This window comes from Artemia sp. Qi Xiang Cuo, chromosome 21, assembly GCF_049724085.1.
Source record: "Artemia sp. Qi Xiang Cuo chromosome 21, ASM4972408v1, whole genome shotgun sequence".
Taxonomy (NCBI): Eukaryota; Metazoa; Arthropoda; class Branchiopoda; order Anostraca; family Artemiidae; genus Artemia; species Artemia sp. Qi Xiang Cuo.
In genome coordinates, this window is record NC_142814.1 from 45,724,442 (window position 1) to 45,743,769 (window position 19,328).

Consider the following 19,328-nt stretch of genomic DNA (forward strand, 5'->3'; position numbering starts at 1 on the left):
CGCTACTTCGTAACAAAGAAGCTGTTATAAAAATTTCAAAAAGGGCCCATGCAATTAGAGATTGGAGTGGCTTTTGCCCTTTTTAATAGTCGAAAATCATTGGAAGGCAACTAACACCCCTTCTACGCCCACCATTTCCCGAAACACATACAATCAAAATTTTGAGATAGTTATTTTGCTTAACTTAGTTGAAAATTCTGGAAATTAGGTCTTAGAGGATGACAACCACCCTCACAGCCCTTAGGGTAAGGGCTGTAATTTATGCCCTGGGGGCATATACGGTGTTTATAGAAAGCGTTGCCGTAGAAACTCAAAAAGGGATCTTTAGTTTGGAAATAAAAAAGCCTAGTGCCCTTTTTAATAATCGAAAGTGATTGGAAGGCTTGACATTTTTATAGTAGAGGTCGATGTGGGTATAATGTATCACTTTTTTGTTGTTGTTGTTTAGACCAGGGCACTTCGTATCGAAGGAGTTGTCGTGGGAACTTCGAAAAGGGCTCATTCGATTGAAAATAGAAAGGGCTGATGTCCTTTTTAATAGTCGAAAGTGATTGGAGGGAAATTAATCCCCCTCCCACGCCCACCCTCCCATTTGCCTTTATATTTAAAAAGTAAATGTTGCCTTAAAATTAAATCAAAATGCACTGTGTTTATGCTAATTCCCAATAAGGCATCTCAGCAGTATCCCAAGAATGACTTAGGGTATTATGTTCAAACTTTCAGGGCTTCTTCCGCTCTTAAAGTTTGACCAAATCAAAATAGCGTAAGTGCATCCAAGCAATCAAAGAAAGTAAACAAATTTTTTTGCGAATGTTATCAAGTTTTCCATTTCAGGTCAACTAGAGGAGGTATGAAACTAAATTAAACACTACTATTTGTGTCCATATTTTTATAAGGGTCTATGTTGTTAAATTTTGCTGAAAATTGTTTTCCAGCATACAAATAGCAGGCCAAACTATAAATTCTTAAAAAACGAAAAGATTTAAAGTATGATTTTCTTTTTCCATGAAAAGACTATGTCAATATAAAACGAACAGAAATTAATTAAAAAAACTGTTTCCAAAAAATTAGTTTTTTCAAAGAAAAGTAAAGAACTCCATTAAACCAAAAATGAGCAAAATTAAAATCAAATAATCTACCAAGCGTGAAACTACCACAAATCAGCATCGATAAATAAGTAAAACCCAAAACAAACAGAAATTACAATAAATAACCGAGTCAAACTAAAAACGAGCAGAAATTAACATAAGTTGGGTTCAAAACCCCTATGCCTTCCCAAGGCCAGAACATAATTTGTACTTTACTGACAAAACCACAAATGAATATGCATTGTCAGTTTAATATACATATACTGATATTTAGTAATCAAAATGTTAATATTATTTGATTTATTAAAGTTATAAAAGTAAAAACATTTATATTTTTTCAGTAAAGTGCAAATTATGTTCTGGCCTTGGGAAGGCATAGGGGTTTTGAGCCCAACTTATGTTAAATTCTGCTCGTTTTGAGTTTGACTCAGTTATTTATTGTTATTTTTGTTCGTTTTGGGTTTCATTTATTTATCGATCCTGATTTGCGGTATTTTCCCGCTTGGTAGATTATCTAGAGCTACTACTACTACTACTAATAACTCACCGCAGCACCAAGCCGCCTGAGGCCAACAGAGCTACGCATGCTCCTCCTCCACCCCAATCCATTTAAAGCCTCCCTTTTTACACCCGCCCACGAAGTTCCCATTTCCTTTAAATCTTTCTTTATGACGTCCTCCCACCTCAGACGGGGACGACATGCTTTCCGTTTAGCCCTAGACGGTTGGCCGAAAATAAGAATCTTCGGCAATCTGTCATCCTACACCTGCAGAACGTGCCCTAACCATTTCAACCTTTCTGTCATTATAGCCTTAGGAAACGGTATTGAACCAAGCTTTTCGTACAGCCTATTGTTTGAATTACGGCCAGTCAGCCGGGTACTCTGAACAATCCTTAGGCCATTTCTCTGGAAAATATCTAGAAAATCTTCCTCCGCTTTTTGGAGCGCCCATGTTTTAGAGTCATATTTGACCACTGTCATCACTGTAGCTTCTAATATTCTAATCTTGGTTTGCAGACTTATCTTCCTATTCTTCCAGACTTTTTTTAACTGTGAAAAAAGACCCTGAGCCTTGGCTATTCTATTTTTCACATCTTCACTGCTCCCACCATTTTTACTAAGAATACTACCAAGATAAGTGAAGCTGCCCCCCTGATCAATCTTTTCATTACCCAACGTCACCTTTTCATCTTCACTTATTCCTAGCCTTAGTGACTTAGTCTTCCTAACATTAATTTTCAAACCAATTCTAGCACCCTGAACTCGCAAAACCTCTAAAATTTCATTGATTTCGCTCAAACTTTCATCTAAGATACTTAAATCGTCAGCATAATTCAAGTCCAAGTGACTTCTTCCTCCCCATTTGATTCTGTGGTCTCCTATTGCCTTTCCTGTGCTCCTTAAGACAAAGTCTATCAAGATAATCCATATAAAGGGGGATAGAACACAGCCCTGCTTAACTCCTGATTTAATACAAAACCAGCTGCTAACCTCCTTTCCTACCTTAACCGGAGCAGCGTTATTGTCGTACATAGCACTAATCACCTTAATGTATTTGTCTGGTATACCATACAACGATAAAATCTTTGCTAAAGCTCTTCTATCAACAGAATCGAACGTTTCCTTATAATCTTTAAAACTGATACCTAAATGTGGTTGAAAACTCAGGAATGTCGCCGTTTTCGTCCTAAGACTAATGATTTAATTGAAACGTTAATTAATATGCTTCAAGCCACACTGTTCTGCACCAATAACAGTGACTGTGGATCCTTTTTATAATAAATGTATCACACTACTAATCTGCTTGCTACCTAAAGAGACCAGACTAATGTCATAATTGCTACCCTGCTCGTTTTTATCGTCTGTCTAATAGAGTGGTTTAATTAATGTTTTCCTAGGATCGTTAGGTACTTCCCCTTTTTCAAAAATCCTGTTCATAATCTTCAGTAACTTATTTCTAACCTCAGAGCCACCATATTTAAGAAACTCATTTACCACCCTATCAGCACCTGGAGCCGTATTATTCTTTAATCCTTTTAGTACTGTTGCTAATTCCTCCTCACAAAGCAAATCTTCCTTCACATCCAAAGTATCACAAACTTTTTCATTTTCCTCTATATTTTTTCCTGTAACTCTATCTCGGTTAAGCAAGTTCTCAAAGTGTTCGGCCCATCTCTCTTTATTTTTTTCCTTATCACTAATTGCGACCCCATTCCTATCTTTAACTGGGACAAGTCCGGATTGACTACTCCCTCTCAGTTTGTTAACGTGCCAGTACAATATTTTACTATTATGCCGTCTAGCTGCATCTGAAGTTGAAGTAGCCTTAAACTTTGACTTGAAACGTTATAACTTGACCACTTCTTTCAAAAAAGAATTTCGGAGGGTTATTCCGTGTTGATAAGAAAAGAGGGTAAAGGTGCAGTTTAGTTCCTCTGTAGTGTAGGGCACAGGGGCCCTATTGTGAAAGTGCAGGTTTGTTCTCCCATATAAAACAACTTATTCCAGCAGATACAAAGAAGAAGCCCATTTGCGGCATTCTGTGGGACCCCAAGGTCCAATACTAGTAATAGATCCTGCGAGTGGCAGTTTACGCTCGTCAAGTTCTGGCTGTACCGACCACATGTGCCCCTGCTAAACGACTTTTAAGCACGACAGGGCTGACAGTGACTGCAAAAAGATCAATGGCTCCAGGCAGAGTGAACAAACTCACTTTTGTTACATCAATTGTAACTGAAGTGATGTAACCACTGATTTAAAATTGTTGGTGTTGTTAAGCCATGGTATCTGATTTGTATCCAGTGTTTTTTCGATTATGTTAATTGTTTGTTTTTTTTTCACTTCCTTTTCTTACGTATTAGATTAACAGGAGAGGATTGAAATTAAAAATTTAAAATTCATAAACAACTTATCCGAAATAACTAACTAGAATAAAATGAATCAACAAGGGATTGTATAGGGACACTGCGATGTTAAACATAAACACAGCATAGGTTTCCCTGGGTCTAGTGGCTAAAAATGAGAATTCTACTTGGTCTGATCGACGGTGAACATAAACACTTTCCACACGGCCCAACAAATTCCTGTTTTGTCATATGGTTCTTGAATTTTTTTAGCCAACCATTTAAAAATCCTTACTAAAATCGAGGTTAAACGTGCTTGTTGACATTGAATTTTTATTATTATTTTTAATCAGAAAAATCGGCACGCCGTGGCGTGCCGCCGGTCGAAAAATCGAGGGTGCGCCGCCGCCGATACTGAATCACACATTCGCCGCCGTCATTTCAGCGTCGCGCGGCTTCGGGGACTACCCCAAACACATCTAATAAAAATTTTGAGATAGCCATTTTGTTCATTGTAGTTGATTTCCAGATAAAGTTATGCCCTGAGGGCATATAAGGTTTTTATTGAATTCTTTGTTGTAGAAACTTGAAAAAGGGCTCATTCGATTTGAATTTCAAAGGGAGAGTATCATTTTGAATAGTCGAAAGTAATTTGAGGGCAACTAGCCCCGGTCTCTCGCCCACCTTTTCCCCAAACACATCCAATCATAATATTTAGACAGCAATTCTATTCAACGTAGTCGAAAGTTTTGGAAATTAGGTATTTAAGGATGACAACCCCTCCCCCCACAGCCCTCAGGGCAAGAGTTGTAAGTTATGCCCCGGGGCATATAAAGTTTTTATTGAAAGCGTTGTCGTAGAAACTTCAAAAGGGCTCATTCAATTGGAAATTAAAAGGGCTAGTACCTTTTTTAATAGTTGAAAGTGATTGGATAGTGACTAACACTCTCACGCCCACCATTTTCCAAAACACATCCAATCAAAATTTTGAGAAATCCATTTTGTTCAACGTAGTTGAACGTTCTGGAAATTAGGTCTTTTAGGATGATAACCCCCTCAAAGCCCTCAGTGCACTGGTTATAAGTTATGCGCTGGGGGAATATAAGGTTTATATAGAAAGTTGTTGTATAAATCATAGGCAGCACGATCGCGCTGCCTAAGTAAAGAACGGGGACACTTGAGAACAAGACAAGAAACGGGGACTAAGTAAAGAGGATGACACTCCCCCCAACCCTCAGAGCAAGGGTTTTAAGTTATGCCCTGGGGGTATATAAGAGCGATTTTGACACAATGTATTGTTTATTAATTTTTTCCTTTAGAGCAGGGCACTTCGTATCGAAGAATTTGTCGTAGAAACTTCGGAAAGCGCTCATTCAGTTGTAAATTGGAGTGGCTTGTGCCCTTGTTAATAGAAGTGATTGGAAGTCGACTAACACCCATGTCACGCCCACCATTTCCCCAAACATATCCAATCAAAATTTTGAGATAGGCATGTTGTTTAACGTAGTTGAAAGTTCTGGAAATTCGGTCTTAGAGGATGACAGCCACCCTAAGAGACCTTGGGGTAAGGGTTGTAATTTATGCCCTGGGGGATATAAGGTGTTTATATTTCTATAAACACCTTATAACGTTTGGAAACGTTGTCGTTTCCAAAAGGACTCATTCGATTGGAAATCAAAAGGTCTGTGTCCTATTCAATAGTCGAAAGTGATTGGAAAGCTCGACATGTCTATAGTAAATACCGATGTGGGTATAATGTATTATATGTTGTTGTTGTTGTTGTTTAGACCAGGGCACTTCATATCGAAGGAATTGTTGTAGGAACTTCAACAAGGGTTCATTCGATTGAAAATAGAAAGGGCTGATGCCCTTTTTAATAGTCGAAAGTGATTTGAGGGTAACTAATTCCCCTTCCACTCCTACCTTCCCACGCCAACCATCCTATTTCTGCTCATAAAATTTGACCAAATCAAAAAATCGTAGGTGTATATAAGCTATCAAAGAAAGTAGACAGATTTTTTTGCGGATGGCATCAAGTTTTCCATTTCAGGTCAACTAGAGGAGGTATGAAACTAAGTCAAACAGTATTTTTTGTGTCCAGGTTTTTAAAAGGGTGTATGTTGTTAAAAGTTGCTGAAAATTTTTCTCCAGCATACAAATAGCAGGCTAAACTATAAATTCTTACAAAAGGGAAAGGTTTAAAGTATTTTTTCTTTTTTCCTGAAAAGACTATGTCAATAAATACCCGAGTCAAACTCAAAACGAGCAGAAATTAACATAAGTTGGGCGCAAAACCCCTATGCCTTCCCAAGGCCAGAACAAAATTTGCACTTTACTGAAAAAATATATAAATGTTTTTACTTTTATAACTTTAATAAATCAAATAATTTTAACATATTGATTACTAAATATCAGTATATGTATATTAAACTGACAATGCCCATTCATTTGTATTTTTTCAGTAAACTGCAAATTTTGGTCTGGCCTTGGAAAGGCATAGGGGTTTTGCGCCCAACTTAAGTTAATTTCTGCTCGTTTTAAGTTTGACTCGTTTATTTATTGTAATTTCTGTTCGTTTTGGGTTTCATTTATTTATCGATGCTGATTTGTGGTAGTTTCATGCTTGGTAGATTATTTGATTGTATTTTTGCTCATTTTTGTTTAATGGAGTTCTTTACTTTTCTTTGAAAAACTTATTTTGTGGAAAAAGTTTTTTAAATTAATCCCATAAAGTAACTGATTTTTACACTAGGATTTTCTCTTTTGCGTTAGTGAAAGACTATTAGAATGTAAGAAAGGTAGTAAACAAAAATAACACTTTAGTAGCATTTTCTTTTTCTATTATCTTACAAATCGTTTGAACTGGAATTCTTTCTGGTTCTGAAGATTATGGGAGTTTGAAAATGTGTGTCTTTTCACGTTTTTCATTCGTACTGAAAACACGTCTTTTTTGGCTTTTTAATTTAAGTTAAACTTTAGGGCAAAGGGTTGTAACTTGAAAGGACTTGAAAGGGAGGCATCTATTCATATTTGCGGTAATTATGTATTTAGTTTCAAAGGTGCCCTTTCCTCTCATTCAAACAGCGTTTTTTTATAATTTTTAGCTTTTGCCTGAATATACAGTATATTTTATACCTTAGCAAAAATTCGTCTGGAAGTTGGGTCCAGTATGAAAATGTTCTCTCATTTATTTTTTCATTTAGAAAATTGTGTTGTGATTAAGCGTCTTATCACGCTGGGTCACTCTGTACATGTTAGATTTTAAGCTAAATTTTAAATGCTCAGTATATGCAAGCCAAACTTTATGGTAATACAGTAACAGCTTTTTTTAATTCAGAGCACCAACTTGTGTCCGTTTCTCTGTATTCATACAAAAAAGAGTATCATTGCAGACCATCTTGATGAATCCTTTGCCGTTTAAAAAAAGAAAAATACTAACATATGCTATACAATTTCTTTATGTATTCTCTTGTTTGTAGCCTTGTAAGCTTTTAAATAAGTCTCAATATCTATATATGTCCCAATTTACGGTAATTCTACGTATTTATCATAAATTTCTTGTTTTGTTTTTTTTGGTAATAAACTTTTACGTTAAATTTAACAATTTCCGATTATTAATTAAATTAGAAAAACAATTTCTTTTTCAAAATGAAAGTGAAGAGTGACATTAAAGCATTAAGCTAAAATTAACCTGTATGACAGAAGGGCTGCTGACCCCATCAAACCAATGCTCTCTAGGCTGGAGTCTATGGAATTCTTAACTGAAAGCATTTTGAATTTCAACAAATATATCTAGTTGGTTATTGCAAATGTTTTATTTACCAGTTGTCTTTCAAAACGTCTTGTTTGAAAAGTTTTATTGTTTAAACAAATACAAATTAATAAGCTTTTCCAACCTCAAATTTTTATGAAAGAAAGAGAACTGCTATATTATTATTCTTGTGTTAGAGTATTGATTTAATTTTACAGATCCCAGATATTGATGGACCTAAATTGAGGAATAACTATGTATTCTTTTTTTAGGCATGCTTCTGCTTATGCCCTTGTAGGGTTTAGAATAAGTCTGTCTATGTATTGCTATGTACAATATATACTTATTTTAAGCCTTTAATTTATATACTAGCATACTTTTGCTTGGCTATTCTATAGTTGAAGATTAATTGGCTATTCTTCTTTTTTTAGGTTCATATGTTTCACTGGCTTGTATAATCCTCGTTTTTCTCTTTTTTTATTATTGTTTCGTTGTATGGACGCAGAGAGCTTAAATACTCTTTGAAACCTGTGGCTGAAGAGCTCAAGAAGCTTCTTGGTAAAGATGTCAAATTTTTGGATGATTGTGTTGGAGCTGAAATTGAAAAGGAATGTGCTGACCCCCCTCAGGGCTCTATTATATTGCTTGAAAACCTTCGGTTCCACGTAGAAGAAGAAGGAAAGGGAATTGATGCTTCAGGACAGAAAGTAAAAGCCAGCCCAGTAGATGTGACAAAATTTCGTGATTCCTTAAAGAGGCTGGGGGATGTTTATGTGAATGATGCCTTTGGCACTGCTCATAGAGCTCATAGCTCTATGATGGGAGATGGGTTTGACATTCGAGCGTCAGGATTTTTGCTGAAAAAAGAACTTCAATATTTTGCTAAAGCCCTTGAGAACCCAGACCGACCATTCCTTGCTATTTTAGGAGGTGCCAAAGTTGCTGATAAGATACAACTTATTGAGAGTCTTCTTGATAAAGTTGATGAGATGATTATTGGAGGTGGAATGGCATACACATTCTTAAAAGTGATAAACAATATGGAAATTGGAAATTCTCTTTTCGATGCCGAAGGCGCTAAAATTGTAGAAAAACTAGTTGCAAAAGCCCAAGAAAAGAAAGTTGCCATTCATCTTCCAGTTGATTTCGTAACAGCTGACACATTTGCTGAAGATGCTAATACTGGAAGTGCCAAAATTGCTGACGGAATTCCATCTGGTTGGATGGGTCTTGATGGTGGACCAGAAACAGTTAAAAAGTTTGTTGAGCCTATTTCAAAAGCTAAAACCATTGTATGGAATGGACCTATTGGAGTTTTCGAATTTCAAAAATTTGCAAATGGTACTAAAGCAATTATGGATGCAGCTGTAGATGCTACAGCTCGTGGTGCAACTGTTATAATTGGTGGCGGCGATACTGCTACTTGTGCTGCTAAATGGGGCACTGAAAGTAAAGTCAGTCATGTTTCCACTGGTGGGGGAGCTAGTCTTGAGCTTTTGGAAGGAAAGATCTTACCAGGAGTTGCCGCCCTTTGTAATGCTTAAATATGAGTGCAAGTAAGGTGTGTTAGTCTTTCTAGTTGATGTTCTTGTGATTATCTCTGATCTTTCATTAATTCATGTTTTGATGAAAATAAAATTCTCCTATCTTGTTCTTTTTGTCAAAAATTTCAATATCATCAAATCAGAGAGTTGATTAATTCTCTACAAATGTTGATTTTGGATTTTTCATAAATTTTGATGGATAGCGCTCTCCCCTTTTCTTTGGCCAGCAAATACCCACTTAAGTCGTGCTTTTATTGACTATAGGAAGGGCTTCGCATTTGAATGCCATAAGTTTCAAAGGCAAATTGATCGTTTAGTAATAATTGTTTTGATTTATTGATAAGCAATTCAAGTTTATTTATTTTACACCCAAAGAAGGAAATTAGTGTCAAAGAGCTTAATGCCTATCCGGTAGGAAGAAATCATAGAAAACTAATTGTCAAATTCATCGAACCAAAAAATGATGATTAGTGTGAGTTTTATCAGATAAATATACTTTAGCAGATTATGATCGCGGTTATGACTCCAGGGCAAAAACACGAGTGGTAAGACAAAGTATAAAATTAGTATTAGTAATTTTCTAGATGTAGAGTTGATTGGCCATAATTTTTAAAGTGTAGACTTCAATATCACTGAAATTAATGGTTTTTATTTCTGTTATCCATGTATGGCGCTTAGTATAAACTGAGCTTTGACGCACTGGATTTTACGCTCTTGCTCAGGAGAGTCACAAACGTGGGGAAACGGATTAACAGCGCTGGCAGTCATCTCTGATTGGCCTCGTGTAGGGATAATGGTGTGGCCTTTTGTGCGTTGATGTTGAAGGTAAGTAGGCGTCTTCAGCTCATCTGATGCAATGCCTCCCTCAAGGACGCTGCCAGCCATTTTTCAAGGGATTGAAATGCGTGATGATCCTTGCCGGAGATGCTTGGCGTAAGACAGAGTAGGTGGCTCTATAACCTTCAGGAATGGACTTGAGTTTAGCTTAACCATTACCTGAGTTTTGCTCTCTATCAATGACTTTAGTAAGTAGCTATACCAAGATCAACGAATTTGACTTGTTCCTCTCCCTATTCCGAACTTCAAGTCAAATTGTCATATTTTACCAATATTCATTGTTTTATTAAATTAATTAAAACAAACTTTCCGAAAAATAAGTTTTTCAAAGAAAAGTAAAGGTCATTTTAAAATTAAGCTCAGCAGATACAAATACCTGTTAAAATTAAAACTCAAAACGACCAGAAATTACTATTAAAGAATAAATGAGACCCAAAACGATCAGAAATTAAACAAACAACCATAGCAAAAAACATACAACAAGTAATAATATAAATGAATAAATAGATCTTGAAGCGAGTAATGATTAGATTGAATATGAAAATCAAGCTTAAAACGAAAAAAAATATTTTGCTATTAAAGTATAAATGAAACTTAAAACGAACAGAAATTAAATAACAATCAATGCGAACAAACATACAATATATAATAATGTAAATGAATAAATAAATTTTAAAACGAGTGAAACTTAAGCCTAAAACCTACTGCGTCATTGGCGGTTTACTGAAGACAATTCTTTCATCAATTAAGATTTTAGGGAATAAATATCAGCATATGTATATTAAATTGACAATGTACATTTTTTTTCAGTAAACTCATTTGAATTTTTTTTCAGTAAAGTACAAATTATATTCTGGCTTTTAGAAAGCATAGGGGTTTTAAACCCTACTCATATTAATTTATGCTCATTTTGAGTTTGACTCTCATATTTATTTTAATATTTGTTCGTTTTGGGTTTCATTTATTTATTGATACTGATTTGGGGTAGTTGTATGCTTGGTAGATTATATGATAGTCCGGGAGCCATGTGTTGAAAGTGTGAATCATACCACGACGGAATGGGGCTGCTATGGGAATTAGCCTACCCTCCACCCCCTGAATTGACCATGTGGATCCAAATAGACCAATAGCACTTGCTTGCGAGTACGGGGACATTCTAATACTTGACATCGTATTATATTTTGATGCTTCATACAAGGAAACGCATGTTTTACAAAGTTTAAAGTACAGTTTTTCGATCAATTTGAAATGCTTAGATGCCATCGAATCTTTTCATAACAAACCAACACGATTAGCTAGAAAAAATGGCAGTTAAAAAAAATGGCAAAACTATATGAGTCTTGAACAGTCTTGGAAAGTATAAACAAAATCAAATTGAAAATTAGATATATAAGGATATTAATTGTTAAAAGATCCATCAGTTCAAGATTTTTTTTTTTCACTGTAATTTTATTTTCATTTTCAATGCTGTAAGAACTGGAAAAGAATAAATTTGTAATATACGAGTAATTCAGTGAAGTACCAATGACGCAGAAGGCTTTAGGTTTTTACAGTTAAAGAAGGGGGCAATATCCAAATTTCGTTTGTATTGAAACTATATTTGTCTTGATTAATCTTGAAAAGAACTAATAAATTAAACTGAATATTTGATGCATACTGATATTAATTGCTAAAAGCTCAGTTCAAATTTTACTGTAATTTTAATATTTATTTTCAGTATTAAGTACAAAAGAAAACATTTGTAATATAATTCGTTTTCAGTAAAGCGCCAATGACGCAGTATGTTTTAGGCTCCTGCAGTGAGGCGATACCGAAACTCTTGTTTGTAGTTATTTATATTCGATTCAAACTTGATTTGCATATTCAATTTAAGTTTCACTCGTTTTAAGATTTATTTATTCATTTACATTAATATATATTGCATGTTTGTTCGCATTGATTGTTATTTAATTTCTGTTCGCTTTAAGTTTCATTTATACTTTAATAGCAAAATATTTTTTTTCGTTTTAAGCTTGATTTTCATATTAAATCTAAGGATTACTCGCTTTAAAATCTATTTATTCATTTACATTATTACTTGTTGTATGTTTTTTGCTATGATTGTTTATTTAATTTTTGTTCGGTTTGGGTTGCATGCACTCTCCAATAGTAGTTTATGGCCGTATTGGGTTTGAACTGTGGAATGTATTAGATTCAGCAACGCATAAGTTTAAAGTGACCTTGACTGTTCTTTGAAACACCTATTTTTGGAAAGTTTGTTTTTCATTAATTTTTATTCGCTTTTTATAGCAAATAGTTTCAAGTTTCTTATGGCATGGGGGGGGGGGGAGGGGGTTGCTTACTGTCTGATTATTCTTGAATTTAAAAAACGGATCTAGAACTTTCAATTGAAATCGAAGGAGTCTTTTTCAAAGTCTATACGATTACCTCTTTGATAAAAACCTTATATATGAACAATATACAGCTTGCATAACTTGTGGACAGCGATTGACAACAATGAATGGATTTAAAAAATAGCTCCAATAAGGGGGTTTAGACCATTTCGCTTTCTGACACAAAGGGATCACGACTGTTTGGAATTGACCTTAATAGGATTTTGTGTGCCAAATCAATTTTACATCTATCTCAGAGTATGTATTTTAATTTTATAATTGGATAATTATAATAGATTTCCTATGTGATCTTCCCATACAAAACCCCTTCCCATAAGTTAAAAACCCCCCTTAATCATCTACTTCCCAGGGCACAACTTAAAACGCCTACCCCCGGGCACTGGTGGGCTGTGTCGACACCGGAGTTTTTTGGTATCACAGATTTTAACTCCTTTGCCAAAATGTCAATATCAACATTTTTACCTGATACATTTAGAGCATTGAGGAGGGGGGGGGGGCTAGTGACCCTCCAATCTCTTTTGACTCTTAAAAAGTGAACAAGAACTTTCAATTTTAAGTCAAATGAAACCTCTCCAAAGTTTATACGAGCATCCCTTCCATAAGAAATAATGGGAAGGATTCGGAGAATCCTCAACTTGCGGCTCTTGCCCTGAGGCCTGTGGGGGAGTTGTCTTCCTCCAAAACCTAATTTCTACACCTTAAAACTACGTTTAATAAAATGATTATCTCAAAATTTTGATTGGATTTGTCTGAGGGAAAGGTGGGCGTGACAGGGGGGTTAGTTATCCTCAAATCACTTTCGACTATTAAAAAAGATCCTATCCCTTTGAATTTCTAATCGAATGAGCCTTTTTTGAAGTTTCTACGACAACGCCTTCATTAAAAACCTTATATGCTCCCAGGGCATAATTTCAAACCCTGGCCCTGAGGGTTGTGGGGGATTGTCCTCCTCAAAAATATATTTTCTATCAGTAAATCAGCTTCCCTTAACGTAAGGGCTATCTAAACATGTTTATTAGATGTGTTTGAGGGACGGATTGGAGTGGGGGGGAGGCTTTTTGCCCTCTGATCGTTTTCGACTATAAAAAAGGACACTATCCCTTTGAATTTCCTATCAAATCAGCTTTTTTTGAAGTTATTACGACAACGCCTTCTATAAAAACCTTATATGCCCCCAGGTCATATCTTAAAACCCTTGCCCTGAAGGTTATGGGGGAGTGTCCTCCTTAAAAATATATTTTCTATCAGGAAATCAGCTATGTGGAACAAATTGCATATTTGAAAATTTTGTGTGGAGTTGTTTGGAGGAATGAAGGACGTCGGGGGGGGGGGGGGCTAGTTGTCATCACCTCAAATTCACATACAAAAAATGGCACAAGCCCTTTGATTTACAAACGAATGAGCCTGTTTTGAAGTTCTACGACAACGCCTTCTATAAAAACCTTATATGCCCCCAGGGCATAACTGAAAACCCCTACCCTGAGGGTTGTGGGGGACTGTCCTCCTCAAAAATATATTTTCTATCTGGAAATCAACTACGCTGAACAAAATGACTATCTCAAAATTTTGATTGGATGTGTTTGGGGGAATGATCGACGTGGGGGGAGGGAGGGGGGCTTGTAACACTCCAATCACTTTCGACTATTAAAAAGGGCACTAGCCCTTTAATTTTCAATTGTATGAGCCTGTTTTGAAGTTTCTACGACAACGCTTTCTATAAAAACCTTATTTGCCCCCAGGGCATAACTTAAAACCCTTGCCCTGAGGGTTGTGGGGGAATATCCTCCTCAAAAATATATTTTGTATTTGGAAATCAACTACGCTGAACAAAATGGCTATCTCAAAATTTTGATTGGATGTGTTTGGGGGAATGATGGGCGTGGGGGGGGGGGGCTAGTTGCCCTCTAATCATTTTCGACTGTTAAAAATGGCACTAGCCCTTTAATTTCCAATCGAATGAGCCTGTTTTGAAGTTTCTACGACAACGCCTTCATTAAAAACCTTATATGCCCCGAGTGCATAACTTAAAACCCTTGCCCTGAGGGTTGTGGGGAGTGTCCTCCTCAAAAATATATTTTCTATCTGGAAATCAACTACGCTGAACAAAATGGCTATCTGAAAATTTTGATTGGATGTGTTTGGGGAAATGATAGGCGTATAACTTAAAACCCTTGCCCTGAGGGTTGTGGGGGAGTATCCTCCTCAAAAATATATTCTCTATCTGGATATCAACTCTGCTGAACAAAATGGCTATCTCAAAATTTTGATTGGATGTGTTTGGGGGAATGATGGGCGTGGGGGGGGACTGGTTGCCCTCCAATCATTTTCGACTATTAAAAAGGGCACTAGCCCTTTAATTTCCAATCGAATGAGCCTGTTTTGAAGTTTCTACGACAACGCCTTCTATAAAAACCTTATATACCCCCAGGGCATAACTTAAAACCCTTGCCCTGAGGGTTGTGGGGGAGTGTCCTCCTCAAAAATATATTTTGTATCTGGAAATCAAAAACGCTGAACAAAATGGCTATCTAAAAAATTTGATTGGAGGTGTTCGGTGAAAGGAGGGGTGGGGGGGGGGAGGGGGCTATTGAAACGCCACTCATTTTCGACTATTAAAAAAGACACTAGCCCTTTAATTTCCGATCTAATGATTCCGTTTTGTAGGTTCTACGACAATGCCCTGCATTAAAACCTTATCTGTCCCCAGGTCATAACTTGAAACCCTTGCCCTGAGGGATTTGGGGGAGTGTCCTCCTCAAAAATATATTTTCTTTCTGGAAATCAACTACGCTGAACAAAATGGCTAGCTCAAAATTTTGATTGGATGTGTTAGGGGGAATGATGGGCTTTGGGGGGGGGGGCCCGAGGTGCCCTCCAATCATTTTCTACTACTAAAAAGGGCAAAAAAACTTTTGACTTCCAATTAAAAGAATCTACTTTGAAGTTTCTACGACGACCTCTTCCATGTGAACTGCCTCTGAAAAAAATAAATAATAAAACATTGGAGCCGTATGACCTTTACTATGGACAACGCTGCAGCGTTGCCTCTGATTTCTTGTTTGAGTGTCTAGTGCAAAATGTATCAATTCAGGAAAGAGACCCAAATCTCACTAAAGTAAGCATTTCAATAATACAAAAAACTAAAAAATTCATGCCTATTTGGACAGACACAAATGTAGCTATTTATTTATGAGTTTATTTAGGGGGGGGGGGTAATTCCCCAGAAACCTCCTAAAAAAATTAAATAGAAAAAACTGCAGGAAAAGAGAACCTGTGCTCTTACCTCTCTCTTTACAAACCTGGTATTCATTTTTAATTTGGTTCTTTGAACGAAAAATCTGTTAACTGTTTGATGGTTGTTTTTTTTTTATGTCAGTTATGTTGGTTTAGTTTCATTTAGATCTTCACTTTTCATTGAAAAACTTCCTTTTTAGAATTTCTTTAAAAAACAATTTCTCTTCGTTTTTAATAGATTCTTTATAGGCTAATAAAAGGAATACATGTAAAAATAATCCTAATTTTCTGCTAAAAAATTAAGAATCTTGACCCCCATCATGTCACAATCTTCAATATAGACGAATTTTGACCAACCACCTTTTTTATATATAAAAATTGTATTGTATTCGGCTGTGAAATATGAAAGGCATTAATTGACATTTTCTAAAGTGTCCAAGAGAGGCCAAAAATTGTTCTGGAAAATATTCCTCCATATTTTTCTTGAGGTCCAGTCGTGCCTTCTCGGCGATCTGATGGTGGGCCGTTTGTGACAATCTACGTGGCTTTGGAAGAATCTTTCACTTAACGCTTTTTGATCTGCAAACTGGTTTAAATTTGATCATAATGCATTTTGTGTGGATTATAAAATTGAAAATATCCTGGGAACGAAAGCTGATACATACATTCTGATTAGACGAGTGGATCAAGCGTTCCTGATTTTACTAGAATCGATAAATAACTCATTTTTGACTGATGCGTCACATAACGTCTTTCATGTTTCCACGGCCGTATTGTATTTTGTCTTAATATATATTGTTGTGTTTCTTTAATCGAGCTCATTTATTGTAGCTCATTTTGGCTATTTGAAAAGTAAAAATAAAAACAGAATGTCAAGAATCAATGCAACCAGATTTGTTTCCTAATTGAGGTTCTCTTGGCTCTGAAATTTTAATTGAGGTTGTATACAACCGGATCAATGCAACCGGAAATTTTATAGCAGAACAGCATAAAAACCGTAATGTTTCTCACTGAGAATCAAAGAACCACATTTTTCTTTAAAATCGTGTTTTCCTTGATAAGCTTCCCCGGGTAAAAGTTCAAAAGACCAAACTTGTATTTCTCTTATTCAACCGCCTCCCTTCTTTTCTGCATCAGTGCTTGAAAATTTTGAACTCCATCCTCTGCCATTCCTAAGATATTGTAGACATGCTGTTTCGTAGAACGAATGCGCAGTATCTTTTGATTTACTCACACCTGTTTCAAATCAAAACTGTAAATTGACTCAACTCTCAAATACTCAATTCCTTAGGCTACTTCCAAGATAGTATAAGCAATTTGAACGACCAGGAGCACATAGCGTCTTTAGATTTACTCGGGAACGTGTGTCGTTTCCAGAGTGCACCGTTTAGAATTTTTTTTTTTAATTCTGTCCCAGCGAATGGTCCGTAAGAGCTCACTCGACATGCAACTAGTTAAGAATAAATATTTTGGGGGGAATTTTGACCTCCCCCACCCTAGATTCCTTTTTACTCTTGAAAAGAGCATTACAGCTTTCAATATACCTTTTCAACGACCCATTTTCGTTGTGAGAATATTTCATATGTCCAAACATTATTTCTTTTACATGAACCTAAAATTTTAACTTAATACCCTCAGTCGTTCAAAAGGCACACAGTGTCTTTTGGTTTAGTTTACACCAACTTTGCACCCTTTATCATTCCTGAGATATTGCGGACACACAATATCTGGATGCACATAGGGTATGACACCTGGATGCACATAGGGTATTTTGGTTTAGCTCAAAATCTCCCCTCAATATTCCCAAAAAATCTCTAGTTAGTACCTTTAACTGTTCCTGATAAATTACAGATGCACCCTTTTGATAACCTTGAGGCACATAGTGTCCTTGGATTTAGTTAAGTATCTCACTCGACAATTTTTCATATATTGTTTATCGATTTAGTTTAAAATCCCCGTCAAAATTCTCTGAAAATTTTGACTTAATGTCCCTGCCCTTTCCTGGAATATTACAGATACGCCGTTTTGACAGGATGTGTATAGTGTCTTTTTGTGTTCTTTTTTAGTGCCTTTTGATTTAAGTCAACATTCCTTTCAACATTCGATTCGGGGAATATTGGAGATAGTCCCTTTCGACAGGATACATGTGGTGTCTTTTGATTCAATTCAATACCCCCCCCCCCTCCACATTTCTAAAGGTTTCAATTTCATAATCCTAACGGTTCTTGAGACGTTGCAGATATGCTCTTTTGAAAACCTCGAAGAATATAGTGGCTTTTGATTTAGTTCAATATTCCCTGAAAGTTTCCACTTAGTACTCTTACCATTTCCTGAAACATTCCAGGTACCCCTTTCTTGGCTACCTGGAAGCACATAGTACCTTTCGATTTACGTCTTTGTTCGAAAGTTTCAACTTAATACCCTTAGTCGCTCTTCAGATATTGCAGATAAGCTCTTTTGACAATTTTGGATGCCCTAAGCGCTCAACATTCCCCAAAATTTTCACATTAATAACCCTTAGCCGTTCCTGAGATATTGCAGATGCGACCTTGCAGAGTTCCATTTTCCTTAAATCTTTTTTACGACGTCCTCCCACCCCAACTGTGGAAATTCTGCTTTTCGTTTAGCCCTAGACGGTTGACAGAAAAGGACAATCTTTGGCTTTATGTCATCCGTAGAACGTGCCCTAGCCATCTCAACCTTTCTCTCATTATAGCCCTACAAAACGGTATTGAACCACATTTTCCGGACAGCCTACTGTTTGAAATGCAGTCAGTCAGCCGGGTACCCAAGACAATCCGTAGGCAATTTCTCTGGGAAAAGATCTAGCAAATCTTCCGTGTAATAGGATTTTCAATGTTCTGTAACGAGTTCCATACAAAGGGGTCTGGAAAGAAAAAATAATACATGGAAGGCACTACGCTCTGTACTTAGGCAACTGTGCTGCACACCCTATGATTGCTATTCAAAGGTGGGGGCTGCCTTCTATTTAGATTTTAACTGGATCTGAGAGAAACACGTAAAATCTTAAAGTTTCTCCTTCTGCATCCTCTTCCAGGGGTGTAGCTCCTGCTACACCCCTTTTTATCGGGGGGGGGGGGCAAGAGGGGGTTCATATCCAAATAGTCAATGAGCGAGGGCGGTCCTTCAGGGGAAAGCAGTGGTAGTTATGGGCAGTTCAATGTGCTTATATGTACAGTAAATATTAAGTATTGTTTTATAAGTATTACAGTAAGTAAGTAACTTACTGCCAATCACGACCTCTACCATATTTTAATAAAGATGAAGTTTTAAAAACCACAAAATGATTATAAATTTTAGATTATTTATTTCAAATTTGCACCCCTAAATTTTCAGCGCCTTGGGTGAATGCTCCCTCATTCCCTCTTCTCTAAAACGACCTGTTGGGAAAACAGTGTTAGAAAACTTGTGAAAACACAAGCCTAAAGGTGTTTTCTTTATGACATCCTCCCACCCCAGACGAGGACAACCTGCTTTCCGTTTAACCCTAGACGGTTGGCTGAAAAGGACAATCTGTCATCTTTCATCCGCTGAACGTGCCCTAGCCATCTCAACCTTTCTTTCAAGGGATAACATTTTCGATAATCGGATTACTACTATCACTGTTTTTATCTTA

The 19,328-nt window shown here is 36.4% G+C and overlaps 2 protein-coding genes across 2 annotated transcripts in view; both read left to right on the top strand.

Moving 5' to 3' along the window:
- Tim23 (translocase of inner mitochondrial membrane 23) overlaps positions 1-19,328 on the top strand; it is a 294,534-nt gene that overhangs the window by 81,943 nt on the left and 193,263 nt on the right. The gene's annotated exons all lie outside the window — the stretch shown is intronic.
- LOC148939626 (phosphoglycerate kinase 1-like) lies at positions 8,358-9,334 on the top strand. The gene has a single exon (XM_089107185.1). The coding sequence runs from the start codon at positions 8,499-8,501 to the stop codon at positions 9,225-9,227; it is 729 nt and encodes a 242-aa protein (XP_088963311.1). The 5' UTR covers positions 8,358-8,498; the 3' UTR covers positions 9,228-9,334.